Genomic DNA, 16,985 nt, shown 5'->3' on the forward strand with positions numbered 1-16,985 from the left:
CACTGAAATATATACTAACTGGAACGCGCGCTAGAGCCGAGCCGTGTGTACCGAGAGAGAGCATCGTCGAGTGGCGTTTGTCATTGTCTGGCTTATAGGGTGGTCGAGAGTGGGGACGGAAAGGTACAGTCCGATCGAGAAATTAGCTCGTTGTCAGAGGTTACACGGGGTTTGTTTTCTGTTCCTGCACTGGTGAACTAGTGCAGTAAGCTAGAATGAGAAAAATATGCTTGTCTTACTCCAATTTATTGCACTAGTTCACTAGTGTAGGAACAGAAAACAAGCCTATGATCTTGCGCAGTTGTGCTGCGCTTCGATTTAACTTTTGGTTCGAACTGTACTAGACAATGAAAATTGAAAATGGGTGTAGCGGAATAGTTCCAAAAATGGAAATGGGCGTAAAGCGCTGGAATCAGTCGAACGAAAACGGTAGCAGGCAAAACGCCGGGATGGCCGCTCTCAGGTTTCTCTCTGCTATTACTGTCTTGCTTGCTTTTACTGCTATCTCGTTCGCTCCTATTACTGTCTCATTCGCTCACATAACGAAAAATTAATAACTGTTTTTATCAACATTTCATGCACATAGCACGGAACACAACCAAAACGTGCACATCTGCATTATCCACTTAGCCCAAACGTGAACATTGGCTACGTAGTTCGCGTCCACGCTTTCAATATACGCCACTGATATACGCAGAGTTGGGATTACGTGTTTATTGACGAGTGTTTAGTAATGGTCGGGTCCTCGTTTCAATCCCGGCCCTTGTCTTCGTATATTTTACCGTTAAGGGAAATTTAAAAAATTTATTGTTTAGAGAAGTTTTAGACGCCTAGTGTTATATTCAGTGTTTGATCAAGATTAAGCATAAATTTCAAGGATTTTTTAGAGATATCATACTGATATAACCTGACGTTTTTAAAAGGTGTTCCCCCAAAAAGGGGATAAACTTAAAAGAAAAAATGTCCACAGAGGGCATATCGCGTTCGAGAATCACCTAAAACCGGGCCGTTTTTATTGAGTTAGAAATTTGTATTTTTTTTCCAGTGAAACTTGTTCAACGATGCTGCGATCGCAAACGGAAATTCCTGATGTGTCGAGCGACTTTTTGCGTAGCTGCCACGGTGGAGACGTGCGCAAGGTGGAGGCTCTAGTTGAGAAACACGGGATTCGCGACTGGAGCGATTTTCGTCACGCGGCGTCCGGCGATACCGCGTTGCACGTGGCCACGCGAGAGGGTGATATGAACATCGTGAGATACCTGTGCGAACGTTTCGACATGCCGGCATTTAAAGTCAACGTCGCCAACAAAGACATGAAGAGACCATTGCACGAAGCGGCACAATTCGCACAGAAAGACATTTTAAAATATTTACTGACTAAAGGTATACTGTCGTGTTTCTCTTTCTTTTAATTAATTATTTGCAGTGGCAATTAAATTGCAATCAGCTTTTAATTATAAATTCTACAAAAACAATTTACGTATTTTATCAGTATTGTTTTTTCTCGAAGTACATAAAATTAAATTATATTAAATTGCTTTTTTTTAGATTGTGCATTACGGAAAGAATTTACGTTGTGCCTTTAATGGTTAACATTAAATTATATTTAAGTTTAGATTTATAATATTAAATTATATAGATTTGTAATTGTAAGTACTATTCGGTCAATAAAGGTGCATCAGTAGATGCTTTAAAACGCGGCGACTGGACACCTCTGATGCTTGCGTGCACCAAAAGTGGTCCTGCAGCGCGTCAATGCATCAATACCCTTTTAGCTGCTGATGCTAACGCATATTTACGCAATAAAGATGGTTGGACGCCATTGCTCATCGCCTGTCGGGCTGGTGATGAAAATGTGGTTGATATATTACTGAAGCATTTGCCGAAATGCATCGATGATCGAAGCAACAACGGTCGCAGTGCGTTGCATATTGCTGGTAAATATGTACATATACACTGAGAAAAATGACCGATTAAATATAAACGGATAATTCAATTACATAATAACAAACTGATATATCCGATTAAATTGTATATCCGATAAAAAATATTATCAGTTTTTCGATTAAATTTCACCGGTAATTGCATTTCATCGGATAAATTTATCCATAATTTAATCGGAAAACGTAATTGGAAAAATTAACCATCGGAAATACTATTTAATTGGTTTATCCGATGGAAAATTTTCTCAGTGTAGTAAAATAATATACAATGATTTTTTCGAAAATTTTTCTTTCGTCATTAAAGCAAATATAATGCCAATTTTAAAGAATGAAAAAACTATCGCAAATTTAACATATTTTTTAGTGCTTCAAGAATTTTATTAAAACAATTATTCTATTCAACTCTATCTTGATTAAAATAAAGAATTAATTATTTTGGTGAAGTAGAAAAATGTAAAGTTGATATATCGTATTATAGTCGGATCTCTGTTTTGTTTTGTTAGAATGTTTTCAAAATATATCAGAAACTTTAGATCTGTCTCCAAAATTATATTCTGGAAGAATTATAATTCTATCGTATGTACAGAAATTTTGAAAATGGAACACTTTATAGGAACTTTCATTATCTTGAGTGGCGAAGTCTATATCGAATCAGTCGCACAACTTAAATTCACAGTAGTTAAAGATACACAGTCAGTAACGTGACTGCGTCGCGAGTAATTTATCCACTGAACTGATACTTATTATTGTTTATCGATTTATCTTTTACGATTATGCCTTAGGAATTTTCTTTGAATGAGTTAAAACATTTAGATTACTAATCCGTATTATTTAATACATTAATTAACTAATATTTTACTTCGAGTATTTTCAATTTTTATAAAAATATTTTCTAAAAATTGTTTTCAAACTTTTACTGCCCCTGAAATTTCTTATTCATTTATATTAATTCTTTTCTCTCTGCATTTTGATGTGCAACATACGACTCATTTTAATTTTTAATTGATTCACACAGCATTTCACGGTCATGAAAGAGTGATCAATTTGCTCGTCTCATCAAATGCAAATCTTCTCAATGCACGGGACTCTTCAGGCTCCTCGCCACTTCACGAAGCAGTAAAACACGGAAATTTGAATGCGGCAAAGTGCATCATATCTCTGGGCGCCGATGTCAATCTTGTGGACAATATCGGTCAAACTATTCTGCACGTTGCCGCATTAACTGATAATGCGGAAGCTGTTGAGTACATTTTGGAGCACAATCTAATTGACGCGAATTGCGAGGCTTTTTTTGGAATTACGCCGCTTATGTTAGCCCGTAGGAACGATCACAGCGACGTCAGTAATATTCTCATTATACATGGCGCTAAATAATAAAATACATACATAATAAATACTTGTTGTTATTATATCTTTTCACAATTTTTCTTTACATCTTTTGTAATTAATAAATTGCACGAGGAGTTGAAAACATAAGTGATACAAGATAACATTTTTATCAGTTCGATACCTTTTGTGTCTCGCTTATAACTAAATTTGTTTGTATATGTATATATTTTTTAAATATGTTTTCCGGATTTTATTAAAGTATAATAATCTGATCTTCTTACTGTAATTATGACTAAGGATGAAAGAAAGACTGAGGCGAGTGGCATTTTATTCAGAGATTGGTACACATTTATTTATCCTTTGTTTTTCCTTGAATCAGACAGTTTTAAAGAAGCATACAAAAATCAGGAAACGGAGGCTCTTATTAGTTCGGAGATACCTAGGCTTTACATTCTTCTTCGTCCTCTACCTTTACCCTTCCTCCTCTGCTTCGTTAAACTTTCTTTTTTAGCGTGCGCAGGCAGGCGACGTAGTACAGAAAACTCATGCGTGTACTGTAGTTAAGTATGCGCGTGCTTAAACCCTAGAACGCTAACGTAATTAGCAGTTCGTATTAACACTTTGCGACACATGATCTCGAACACTTTGAAAGCAAAAGAGAATATAAAAAACCAACCTGCTAAAGCTTTAAAAAAAATTCATTGCTAACGCTGGAGTGTTAGAGATAGAATTCTTCTAGATGAAAAGTACTAATCGCGATGCCACAAAGTGTTGAAAAAAGCTTCAATTTATTTTATATCACAAAACGCAATTAAAAAACAAAATCAAAATATCGTCAGTGATATAAATTCTATTTACATTAATTAAGAGGAGTATGTCAATAGACAAGCAAGGCATTGGCATCAGAGTGTACCGATGGTTAGCGTTCTAGCGTCAAGTATCGTTTACATCACGAAGGAAAAACGTAAAAGGTAAAATCACAGAATTGTATGGATTATATGCGATCGCGTGGACCCTAAAATCCGCGACTCCCGCGGCTTTCGGTTCGACGGTTTGGGAGAAGGAGATGGCCGGAAGCGGATTAAGCCTTTTCCCTCTATTGACGCATCTCTAAGTACCAGCAACTTTAAATAGTCATATCGGTCGCAGAGGAAATATAATATGGCTATCATTATTAACTATACTAAATACAGTATAGTCGTATAGCATAATATAATACTATAGTACGCGACTCGCTCTAGCATTAACTATACCAGATCGGTATAGTCAACATCTTGTTACTGTTACACTGTTTCTGGGGCTTGGAGATATCAATAGTAGGCTAAGAATTAATTAACGCTACCACAATCATCGCGCTTGCTGCAGAGACCGTCACTTTGATGCCCCATGCGACCGCGATTGTGTTGAAAAAAGAAAAGAACTGTATAAAACTGGTATAAAGTAATTCATGCGCGGATGAATTCCACTCATTTATTGCAAAAATTTTAGTGTATATACTGTACGCGGGACGCAAGTGTTACTTCGTAAGAGGCTTCAAAATGCATCGAATCGGTCCTGGGAGGCGGCGATAAGTCGACAGAGGATGATTTTTAAGCTTTGCCCGACGCACTTCATCTCTTTCACTTTCGAAACGAAAGCTTATCCGCTAAGTATCTCACAGGACAAAGTTAGGAGGCTTACGGAGAAAAGGGAAGGGGTCCTAAATAAAGGATCGGGAGATGCGGGGCGGATCATAAAGGATCATTACGACGAAAGAAGAAACATCTCGATTGAAACGATTAATTAATCTTTTTCGCCTTTTACTCTTACCGTGGAAAAATCGGGTCGGGGGGAGGGGGATAAGAAGAAGAGGTGAAAAGAGAGTGGTCTCCGGGGCGGGAAGGAAAGGGGGAGCGGAAGATATTTACATTTATAAAACGGCTAAGGATAAAACATGCACTGTACATCGTCTGTCCGTGTTCGATTAACGCCGCACACGCGCGTCCTCCCCTTATCCTTTGATCCTTTCTCGCGCAGCGATACACATGTGGACGAGTGTGCTCGACTACGTTTTGTCTTTTCTTCCTTTTTCGGTTTTTCTTTTTCTTGCTTTCACTCGAGACACCCCAGATCGTAATCCGTAAAATCCAAGATCCGCTCTCCGAACTCATTTTCAAACATAAAATCATATCTCCCGTAGGATCCGCCGTATCGAATATAATTCTACGTTTAAAGCGAGTCACAAGAGAGAGCGAGGCTTCAGATATAATTTCAAAAACGTCCGATCCCTCGCGGATCCTCTTCTTCTTCCGAGAGGGAGGGGGAAAAAAAGATGGTTTTAAATATAACTTTATATTTGAAATAAATATGGTAAATTCTAGCGAAATGCGAAAGGAGGATCACTCTCAAGTGGAATTTCGCGTCCCAAGATGTGGACTTTGCGAGTTTCGATCCCAACCGTCTCGTTTACCTCTCCGTCGTCGGCCTACTTTAGTTGAGTTCTGTTATAAATATCCAACGATTACTTGGGCTCTTTAATATTTTACTTCCTTCGCTTAGTTTATTTACACATTAACTAATACGCGTTGGGACTTAAGTTAAGATCCGCCATGCGCGTCCTCCGCGCCGCGTCACCGATAATACATAATAGCTCGTAATAGCTTCGCTACTTACTAGTAAACTTATCCTAGGTATGCTCTCTCTTTCGCTCCGCGCCTATCGGTCATCGTCTCAGGATCTCTCGCATCCTCGCTCTCGGCCCGCCCGGTCTCTCGCGCTCGCGCTCCACTTTACATTACAAGTATTCCCACATGTACAAAGCCCTATTTACATTTATGTACACACAGCTCTCTTCGCACTCGGAGTCCTTCGCGACACACATTGATAACGTGGCCCACACACACACACACACACACACATACATACAGACGCGCGGTGTCCGTGTTCGTGCACGCGATGGGAACCTCGGTCGGGACATCTCGAACTAGGACGCGTCCTGCCGCCGCGTATTCTCGTCGCATGCCCCCGCGAATCCGCGCCTGCCGTGAGTTTACAGCGGCTAAGTTTGCAGACAAGTTTGATTTTCCTCGCGCGGGACGCGTCTTCGCGTTGAAGATACGTCGAGAATGTGGACTATTGTCTCGTCTGACACACTGCGATCGACCTTCGGGCCCGCGACGGCCCTTCTCCCCTTCCTAGGCTTCGCACGAACGTCGAACGGATGGAATGTGGGTGCATTCAACAATTGCCTGGCAATTATGCGGCAGAGGCTCGTAATTCTCCCGGGTTGTAGAAAATTATACACAAGCTACCTGTTTCGGGTCAATTGCTCTCTGGTAAATCAGTCATGGCGAAACTTAAACTCTAAGCAGCTCCCGTGATCGCTGCATTGTAATCGCGACTTTAAAAGATGATAGATCTGATAAGTGAATGCGGCGTTGAATCGAATTCGAGTTCGTAAAGGAATGTCGGCAGTCTTGATTGCAGTAAAGGATTTTATAACATTTATACTGTGTAACGTTCTCAGAGGCTATCCTGATACACGAATGATAGGCGCAAAAAAATCTTACAAAATTCTTTTGTACAGACACCACTGAATAATAATGTTTACACATTTCACGAGGTTTTTCGCAAGGATTTTATTTAAAAAAAATATTTTTATAACTCTAGAAATCTTGTTCACTGAGTTACTGACAATAGTAATAATAACTTAAATAATAATTTTCACGGTTTTTTTCATTTAATTTAATTTATGTTAATCTTTAAAAGCTCATTTAACTTTTATTTTTCACAGAGATTAAATTATTTATTGTCCTGCTCGTCCACGAATGTTACCAATAACAAATACCAATCGTCTCTGACAAAATGCAATGTATGTAATACATAATTTGATCGTACCAATTAATGCGAGACGTAAGCGCAGAGCTCTTGCCTTATAAACTTTCACGGTAGTTAGGGAACAACATGTGTAAAGGCTACCGACGTGCTGACATTCCTCGGATTGGGTGCTTAAAAAAATCATCGATGGACACATGCTTCGGAACGCCGGAATGAGCAACTGTATTTCACAATTGCTCGGGACACATTTACACACTTAACATAGCTGGTACCCCTAATGCGATTATCACTATTACAATTCTCCTATATGCGTGTTTCTCATGAGCGAGAAATAAATCAAGCAACCACGAAGTCGTGACATAGCGGACAAAGATACGTTGAACTTATCACACTTGCCGGTACAATTTCCTCGTAAATTACTATTTTGTGCCAGCGCCAGGGCGAAATTGACCTCGTCGAATTAAATCCTGAATTGTTTTTAGATTTTTATTTTACATTAGGAACGAACTGTTATCAACGCAAAGTGAAATGAAACGTTGAAATTTACAGAAGAACAAACGTTCTCTCGCACAAGGAAATTGTCATTTCAAATATCTTTACAAGTATTTAATTATAGATATCGTATATAATCCACTCAACGTAATTTCATCCACAATGTACTACATTAAGAAGACCGTCGAAACTCGCTTCCGACACTCTTCCTCGCGGACACCGTCCGACGAGGGTCCTCGTGGTTTTCGTCGCCGAAGACGACGAGGGATGGTTGGAGAAACGACAAACTCCCACTCGACACAATTTCCGCTCGCGATACAAAACACTCGGGGATGATAAAAATAAATAGCGCGCGCGCGCGGGATCCCTTGGTTACACGATTAGCTTAGCTCACGCGTTCTCACGTACACATACACGGTTTTGTTTTAAAAAATAGTAAAAAACAGTGACTAAGTGTTTTCGCGCATTTTTCCACGACGCTCGGGAAATCCGCTTGTATCACTAATATTTACTCGCCCACTCACGATTCCTGGGCCCTTCTTAACATTTCTCTCACGCTCGCTATCTCTCTCGCACACAATAATAATATATCGTTACTGTATACATACATATACATACATATATATATTTATTTATTCACTTTTTATTTATAAAAATAACGTTCTGGGACTAAAACGCAACGTTCCAAAGCGGCGCGCGACGAGGAGCTGCCACGTACGACTGATAAAGGCGCTCCAGCCATTGCCCCTCGATTTCTCCTTTGTTCTTCCCGCACGGGAGGAAATCTAATTTCCGGCCATCAGCGCCGAGAACACGCTCCTTATTTGCTCGTCGAAACACGACTCGACGAAGGCTCGCGCGAAGGAACGCACCGAATGTCAGTGCGGAGCCTCGCGTAGAATCGGCTTCAGGCAGAATATAAGCGAGTAGCTGCCTCGAGGTGGACAAATAAAAAAAAAAGATGATGCCAGAACGGACGTTTGCGTTGCAGCAGTTTATATTGATTGAGACGTATCCCGGTGTTCTATGCTCTAAGAAACGAGAACGCTCGTATATGTAATTGGAATTGATTTTCTAATAGCCGGTTTTCCGCCGAATTAACCTTCCGAGCGAAGAAAGGTCAAAAGTTGACGTTTACTTTAATAATTTATTAAATTTTAATAAATACTTGATCTCTTACTTTAGACTGCGCGTAGACCTGAAACCGATTTAACCGAAACTCTTCAAATATTAATTACCAGAAGGTGAAGTGAAGCAACGGACACTGTGGCGAAAACTGCTCCAGTCGTGTTACTTTACGTCACGATGTGAAAAAGTGACATAAACATGCATTTATAAAAAAAAAAAAAGAAACCGTCGTTACTCGATCAATGAATTCTAAGAAGCGCCGAATAACTCGCCTCTTCCGGCGCAAAATTAACAATCGCCGCAGCAATCTCATAGATTTGCAATACCAATCCCTTCGTCGAGCCGTCGTCGTCGATTCCGAACAAGGATCAAGATGTACGGGCACGTCGGCTGGTCGACGGTACCGGCGCATCGTTGACGATTCGGCCGGCGGCGATATGTCTAGGATCTATGTTACAACGTCCGCCTCTCCAGATTTCGGCTCCGCACCGATCACCCGCGCCCGGAAAGCGCCATCGAGATACCTTGCGGTACGCAGACCCGGAGGTGGACCGACGACTCGTATCGTCGCGTCGCCGCTAAACGGCCGTGTTAAGCGCAGCTCGCCGCTAACCAGATGCAAAACGATAACGTACGTCACGCGGTGATTTACGCGCGGTTTACAACTCGGCCACGGAGTGAGCCGCGTTTAACGCCACGATCAACACCGACACCTAATATCGCCGGGCGGTGCGACGGCCGAGCCGTCGGGTGAATCCACTTACCGCACCGAATGCCGGCTTACGATACGCGGTTTGTGTCGTGTCCCGCAACCCTCCCCGGCCCGTTCGCAATCGTGCGGCCTGTGGGGGTCTCCGGGAAGGGTTGACGCGGAGATGCGCCGAGCACCGGCGACGCTCGGCGTAATATTTCCTCCCCCGAAGTCCGCCGCGCCGTGAGGATGGGATTCGATTCGATCTCGATAACACTGTTGTTGGACGTTATTGCCATAGGGGGTGAAACGATATCCACTGGAACGACGCGCGGCACGTACACTTCCCAATTCGATACCAACGAGAAATCAACGTATACTTCTCGCATCAGCACGCGGACGACATTTTAAGAACACGCCAATTTCACGAAAACTGGAATCAATAATGGCCCGGCAAGTTAAAGGAAAATAAATATTTCAAGTTTTTCCAGTTTTCTCCGGTACACATGCAAAAGAAAACAGAAACAAAATATCTTTTCTTTAAAAAGAAACATGTAAAGCTAAACAAATGCGAGCACTACGGTCATTTGGAAAATCGAATGGAATTAACCATTAAAATAAATGAAAAGAATTGACCGATTTGATAAAATCGCAGCAATGAAGATATTGCGGGACACTTTAAACTTCAAACAACGAAATTTTTCACACCTCCACCGAGGGTGGCAAAGTTACGGCCACTTTTCGCAGTATCTACGACAAGTTTATAATCAAATATTAATACGCTGAATGATAGATACTTTTTGCAAAAATTTCCACGAGCTCCCTTTCAAAATAATAAAACTTTGGTTCGTCACGCTCGTACGAAATCTACAAAAACACCGAGCCAACGACAAATCTCCTCGAGAGCCAATCCAGTCGCGACTGCTTCGGACTTCGGCAAAAACAACCCCCGTCTTCATCAGGACTCGTTACGTTCCGATCTTCATTCGCGCCGATTGGTTCGCCAATTCCGAACGCCCGGCCACGACGGGCACCCCATCATCGTCGACTTAGCCTAAACGAGAGGTCCGCTACAATTGTGTTATACAGAGTCCGCGTCGCGGTGGTACGCACTCACGCACACATGTATACACGGTATACTGGGAGAAACGGGGGCGTCCGTTGGACGATGTGACAGCCTTAGTTAGACGCCCGCCGATCTCTCGCATCACTCTCTCCCATTCTCTCACGCGCTCTCACCCGTTCTCCTTCTTCGTCTCGCTCGTCCGCGAGGAGACGTCCCACCGAACTCCACCTGAACGGAGACAGGGTCGGCGTTCCCTAGAACGCTCGCGATACGTCGATTATGGCTAAAACGCGACGAGGTCCGGCATCAGGACACCGTCGCGCTTACGCTTGAGCTAAGAAGCGGCACGTTCGTCTCCCGCGTGTCCCCCTCGTGCGCCCGGGTGGGAGTCGCCGACACGTTGGTTCATCCTCTTGAGGAACGAATTCATCTCGATACCGTCACCACCGTCACCCCCATCACCAACCACGTGGCCCCGGGACGAAACGGACCGTCCAGACGGTACACGCCGCGCCGGGAGGTCGACGATACCTAGGTCCCCCAGGAGAGTCCGTCGTTCCTGCGCGAGGAGACGAGGAGGGCTCCCCGGCCCGGGTCGTCGTCGGGACCTAACACTCGCTGTAGGACGGCGGCGGCATACCGCGACCCGTGTACATGTCCGTCTGCGGCTGCAGGTGGCAGACGACGGTGTGCCCGTCCAGCACGGCCACCGTCCGCGTGTGGTCTTGCTGCGGCGGCATGCCGTACGCCGCCGGCAGCCGCGGCAGATCCCCGAGCTCGTACCTGGCCTGCTGCCGGCGCAGCTTCTCCCAACAGGCGTTCAGGGTCCGCTCCACCGCCGGCCCGTACTCCGTCGAGTCGTAGTGCGTGAGATTACTACCGACGCCGCCTCCTCCGCCGCCGCCGCGCTCCGTCATCGCCTGGCCGTAGTGCACCAGGTTGCGATCGGCGGCGGGCGAGTACGGGATCAGCGGCCTGTGGTCGCCGTAGCTCCTGGAGGACTGCCTGCTCATGTCGCTCTGTCGACGGCCGTCCTCGTCGGACATGTCCGACACCTGGATCTCGCCGGCGCCGACGATACCGCCGAGGCCGCCGTTGCCACCACCGTTTCCGCCGCCGACGCCGACGCCGCCGCCTACACCGCCGACGCCGACGCCGACGCCGCCGCCGACGCCGACGCCGCGCTCGATCTCCTCGTACACCGGATCGTCCTCGCTGGTGAGACCACGTGGCAGATGCACGTGTTGTCCGTGGTGGCCGTGCAGCTGATGATGCCCGGCGACGCCGCCGTTGCCGCGGCCGTCCACGATCTCGGTATACGTGTGATTGTACGGCATCGCGGCGCGTCTACCGCCGATCGTCCTGGTACCAGCGTTCATCTCGCCGGTCTCGTTCGGCCCGCGTCTCCTGCCGGAGTGGCCGAGCGTCAGGGTGTTGTGCGTCCTCGGGGAGTCCTCCTGCTCGGAGCCGCCGTGTCCGGAGTCGCGGGAGTAGGACTTAAAAGAAATGTTCTGCGAAGAGAGAGTTGATGCTTGACGTTAGAACAATAGGCCAATGTACATGGGGATGGAGGAGGAGGGTAGGACACGAAACGATGGCGTCGACACTTCCGCGCCCATTCAATCCCACACAAGTACGAGGGCTGTTTGCTCAAAGTTCTCGGAAGTATTCTCGTGGGGTACAAGTGACGCACAACAGACGTCATACGTTGAAGGGAAAGGTTCAACCCTTCTATGAATACGTATGAAATTACAACTTATTCCATCAAATAGTTCAGTTTTTATCTGTGTCAGCAAATAACTTATTTTTATAGCTCTAATGAACATATCTGCGTTATTTTTGTAAATTAAAGGAAATTCATTTTGCAAGTTAAGGGGTTTATTCGACGCCTTATTCCGCACGTCAAGTAAGAATATCTTTTGCTGACAAGCCCTCCTTCGCTAAATATGTGATTCACAGCAACTGAAATTTGTTCGTAGAAGAATTACAACTTTCCATTTAAATTGCCCTCGTGCATTATAATGATCCTTTTTTTTTACGAGTTTTACAAATGTACAACATTTATGCGCAAATGGTAACAATAAGTTAATCATTCAAACGAGTGGGATCGCCGGACGCAGAAGTGTCAAATTTATGAAACTCACCAGAATATTTTACACAATTGAGCTGTTTATTTCACCGCGCGATCGACGGATCAATCGAAGAGTGTCAAAGATATCTTCAAATATTGGCATTTAATAAACCGCTAACTTTCTGTATTTTATCTACACGACACTCTTGATTTACTAAAAATATTTAAATCATATGTGCCCCAATCTCAAAAGGGAGCTTGTTAGGAGAAATCAGGTATTATATTAAGCTCTCCACCTTTACTTGGCTTGATTATATTCACACTACTTTTAAACGAAACGGCTCAATTGATGATCGCGCATGCATGAGAGGAGAGAAGGTTCCACCTCGCGTTACATGAGGACCGTATTTCACGGTTAATCATCCTCCTCTCTTCATTGTGCAGCCAAAAAAGAATAACACGCAACGCAAACCAAGGCACACAAGATGAGCTACACACAATTCATGACAGGATAAATGGAGCACTGTGTTCTGATATAAAACGTCATATAACCGTGTATTCGCATTTGTTCCCGCGCGCCGGACGCGCATTAGAATAAGAAAAAAAAGAGAAGGGGCGGGGGGGCAGGTACCGGAAGAGCGACATGGCTTATTCCATAACATCTCCGTCTCTTCTGGTTTTACTTCGGCCGGTGCTCATCAATCACCGCGTTTTGCTATATCGGGATAACGAGCATCGCTAAAAGTAAAAGTATAAAAACGTGGTACAACAGCACTTAGTGCATCAAAAAAAAAGAGAGCTCGAGGATAAGAACGAAAAAGCCTTAATAAAGATACTTCCATTGAACAGGTCTCTTTTCTTCACAGCCCAAGGGGTTAATTAAATTTTAATAATTGATGAAATTTCATTACTTGCACTGCACCTTGTAAATAAAATAAAGAAGTTAAGTCGTTTTTAAACATCATGATATAATTCCTTTTTGGTATTCAACATTTTGAAACCGTCACTATTCTGCAATTCGAAAGTAAAGCGACAGATAATTCACGTTTCAACAAAAGAAAACAATTTTTGATCCGTTTTACTTGCAAATTACAGAGAAATGTCGCTTGTTGGCAGCTCTATTGATGCATAACAGAAACGGATCGGAGAAAATGACAAACGGAGGATTGCGGCGCAAGCCATGTCGCAAACGTGAAAAATAATCTCACTTTACACGTCAACAAAGTGTGTCCGCATCTCCATGCTCAATATTCGGATCAGGTTCACTCCTAGGATGCGTAAGGGTGACTAGGTGCTGTGCATGAGTGAAAATTAATACCGCACACCATGCAGAAATAAAGAGAGAGAGAGAGAGAGAAAGAGAGACCAAAAGACACACGGTGTACCGGAGACGGCTCTAGTTTTAGCGAAACTTTCGGTGAAAAAATTACTTGTGTACTTAAAAAGCAAGACTTTAAGCTGCAAATTTAGTTTGACAGTTTTTACATTTCCGCAAACGTGTTAAGGTGATAATTAGCAAAATCCTTGCAAGAGACAGCTAAATGCTCGCAGATACGAGGATAGTGGTTTTCGAGGTATTCGCAAACGCGCGGACTATATACTCAATTAGTGTACTTCTCACTGCAAATGCAAGATCCTTGCAAATACAAAGACCGTAGTTGGCTCTTGTAAACGCAAACTGCTTGCCGACGTGAAGATCGTACTTAGGATATCATCAATGCGGAAACAGCGGTTTAGCAAATCCTTGCAAACGTACGAACCGTAATACGAGATATTCGCAAATACGAAGCTACGATTTCGTAAGCGCCGTAGCTCGACGCCTCGTTAGACTTTTGCACACATTGTTCCAAAATAAGGAGATTCATTCATTTAAAGCAACCGTTACATCGAATTGATAATGCAAACAATGTAAAATATCTTACCAAGTTAAATAATACAATTGTAATTTATTAATCTTCGACTTACGTGCATTGAACAAAAGTGCCTAGTGTCTTTTATACCAAGGTGTAACGGTACAAGAGTTGAAAAACGATCGCAAAATTCGTCTTACGATTAGAGCCGCCCCCGAGGTTGAGAGACACAGCGAGCGATTTTAGCGGTGAATTAGTTACCTTCCACATGAGGTTTTTGTTAAGGTGGCCCCAAGTGGCAGTGGCAGATTTGGGGATATTGGGAGCTGAGGGTAAGAAGGCGTGACGTGCGTACGGCAAGGTGGCCACGATGTGAGCCTCGGTCGAGGCGGGTTCACCCGGCACCGTTACTGCCGGCTGCCTATCGACTATCGCCCAGCTTCGACCGGATACCAAATACTGCAAAAGCAACCAATCCGCCGTTTCCCCCTTAACCCTTCGTTCACTGATGGGCAGGGCCAGCCCTGTCGGTGTCGCTCGTGATTTAGTGTATACGTGTATGAAAGGATGGATTATTCTCGGGATAATTATCCCATGCGTGATCACCGACCGAAAAATCGAGACGTGTCGCCAGACGATTTAAATGTTTGCGTGGATTCAATGCGGGCGGTTCGGCTCAGTAAACAAAGAGTTTCTCAGCCGACAATTGCGTTGATTGGACAACTCCGCCTCGGAATTGCAGAGAGAGAGAGATGCTGGATAAATTTGCCGTGATATGAAAATCACAGATTAAAGAGAATCTGAGAACTCGCTGTTTCTTTCGGAGAACTTTGACAGAATTAATGTCTCTGTCATTTGTTTTAATCCTTTAGCTCTGTGCGATTTTAATCGAAAGGATATTCGTTATTTTTAATTTCTTCCATTGGCAAAGGAATTTGATCTACTTCTTTATATTTTAGACAGGAAAGAAGTGACTTGATCTTCAATTATCGAAGCAGAAACGTATTAGAAATTAAAAAATGACAATCAGCTTCGTTGACAAAAAATACGGTCGTGTCCATAAATACACGTAATCGAAATTGAAATCACTGGGCGGAGGGACACCTTGAGTCTCTCGATCGATGAAGCAACGGGACGAAAGAGACCTCGCGCGCCAATTAGGATACATAATTGTGTGGATACGGGGTGAGGGGGACGCGTAGATTTCGCGCGACACGAGCGGACACGTGGGAGATATGGGCGCTGTACACACATCCAGCGATATCTCGCGCCGCGCGCGGTACCGGAAGCGGAACGGATTTAACTCGTGCGGGAGCAAATCTACGGCGTAGCGCTCTGAGATACGCGACGTCGGCACGCACGCTGAAGGATTCTCCCTGGACACATCGCGGCCTCCCCCCTACCTCCCGCCCTTCGGCGAACGAGAGTTTGTTGCGCAAAGGACGACACGTGATTGCGCCTGTTTCGAGACTCTATAGGGACGGGTCACGCGACCGCCTGCAACCGGACTTCCGGTCCGAATGAAACCTACGACCTGCGAGGTCGAAGAAGAGCGCTGCACGATGCCCTCCGCTTGGACGACTCGTCTTCATAGCGCGGAGAAAGTTGCCAAGTTGTATCGAGGGATCTTCAAGATGAGAAAAAGTCAAACAAGTTCTTCACGAGAAATTAAATCGTCTAAATCGATGGGCATTCTGACTTAAAATACTGACAGGCGATAAGTTAAAAGTTTCGAGAGGTATAAATGCCTCGAGTCCAGTCGGATTGTTTTATGCTACATTTCTAACTCCACGTGTTATTGCGGATGGAGATTTCCGGTAACAAAACCGCCCACGTCAGAGCGGAGATTCGTCATTTTTACTTTACCTCGTTTCGTGGATACGCGGTTTGGCGTTAATCAGCGAAACGCATCCGACGATAGGCATGAAGAGAAAGAGAGAAAGAGCGAAAGTGGCCGGTGAATGAGCATGTGTGATGCGGTGAAGGTGTGACAAATGTAACGGATTGGTTCGCGCGCGGATTTTCCTTGCCCGTACCTTTCCTTTTTTCCCCCCCCCCCCCCTTCATTTTCCATTAGGTGACTGATCGTGTGGGTGAGTGCCTGAGCGAGCATTTGAGCGCCTTTTAATCCTTCGCACTTGAAGCACAAATCCGATTACCGTTTTTCTCTTGCCTTCATTTTATTATCACAATTATTAAATCTGTTTTTTATAAAATTCGCATAAAGTTACCAACATTTATCGTTTGCGTTTCGTTCTCATCTTCATAACGCTGCTTTTTAATAACACATGATAAAAAGCTAATATTTAAAAAAAAATAAAAAGTACAAATGTACGGCGAATAATTTTTTCCTTTTTACTGACAAACTGCGGAATTATGTTGCTCGCTCAAGTCGCGATTAACAAATATAATTTCGTATTGACATTCTGTCGGTCAGTCGGTAATGTGACAAGTGCAAAGGGTTAAACGTACGTTTCTCAGCATGTCGGCGGGTCTCGACGGAAAACGCAGAAATTTTCGTGCAAGCGGTTGCAACGTAATAATCGTTACGCGCGAGCATTCACATTTTCGAGAAAGCGTTTTCCATCGATCGCCTGTG

General features: G+C 44.0%; 2 protein-coding genes across 6 annotated transcripts in view; one reads left to right on the plus strand and one right to left on the minus strand.

The window, feature by feature from the left end:
• The first annotated feature begins 662 nt into the window (after positions 1 to 662).
• Positions 663 to 3,602, plus strand: LOC105563389 (ankyrin repeat domain-containing protein 16-like). 3 transcript variants are annotated; one of them, XM_012014957.1, is made up of 4 exons: positions 663 to 736; positions 1,046 to 1,383; positions 1,674 to 1,937; positions 2,959 to 3,602. In XM_012014957.1, exons 2-4 carry the CDS (start codon positions 1,062 to 1,064, stop codon positions 3,315 to 3,317), a joined length of 945 nt encoding a protein of 314 aa, XP_011870347.1. In that variant the 5' UTR covers positions 663 to 736; positions 1,046 to 1,061; the 3' UTR covers positions 3,318 to 3,602. The 3 variants fall into 3 exon arrangements, with proteins under 3 accessions (XP_011870347.1, XP_011870344.1, XP_011870346.1); XM_012014954.1 differs by having other exon boundaries at positions 664 to 783; XM_012014956.1 differs by having other exon boundaries at positions 666 to 923.
• The window catches only part of LOC105563388 (latrophilin Cirl-like), a 396,767-nt gene continuing 383,379 nt past the window's right edge, over positions 3,598 to 16,985 (minus strand). For 2 of the 3 annotated variants that reach the window (XM_012014951.1, XM_012014952.1), the window contains one exon: positions 14,464 to 14,845. In XM_012014951.1, coding sequence (XP_011870341.1) covers positions 14,531 to 14,845 — 315 coding nt within the window. In that variant the 3' untranslated portion in view covers positions 14,464 to 14,530. Of the gene's footprint in view, positions 11,977 to 14,463; positions 14,846 to 16,985 lie in introns of those variants that run through there. The other variant, XM_012014953.1, reaches the window with a different exon arrangement.

The sequence above is a fragment of the Vollenhovia emeryi genome, unplaced genomic scaffold (genome assembly GCF_000949405.1).
Source record: "Vollenhovia emeryi isolate VEMERY1.0 unplaced genomic scaffold, V.emery_V1.0 DF939176.1, whole genome shotgun sequence".
Classification (NCBI taxonomy): Eukaryota; Metazoa; Arthropoda; class Insecta; order Hymenoptera; family Formicidae; genus Vollenhovia; species Vollenhovia emeryi.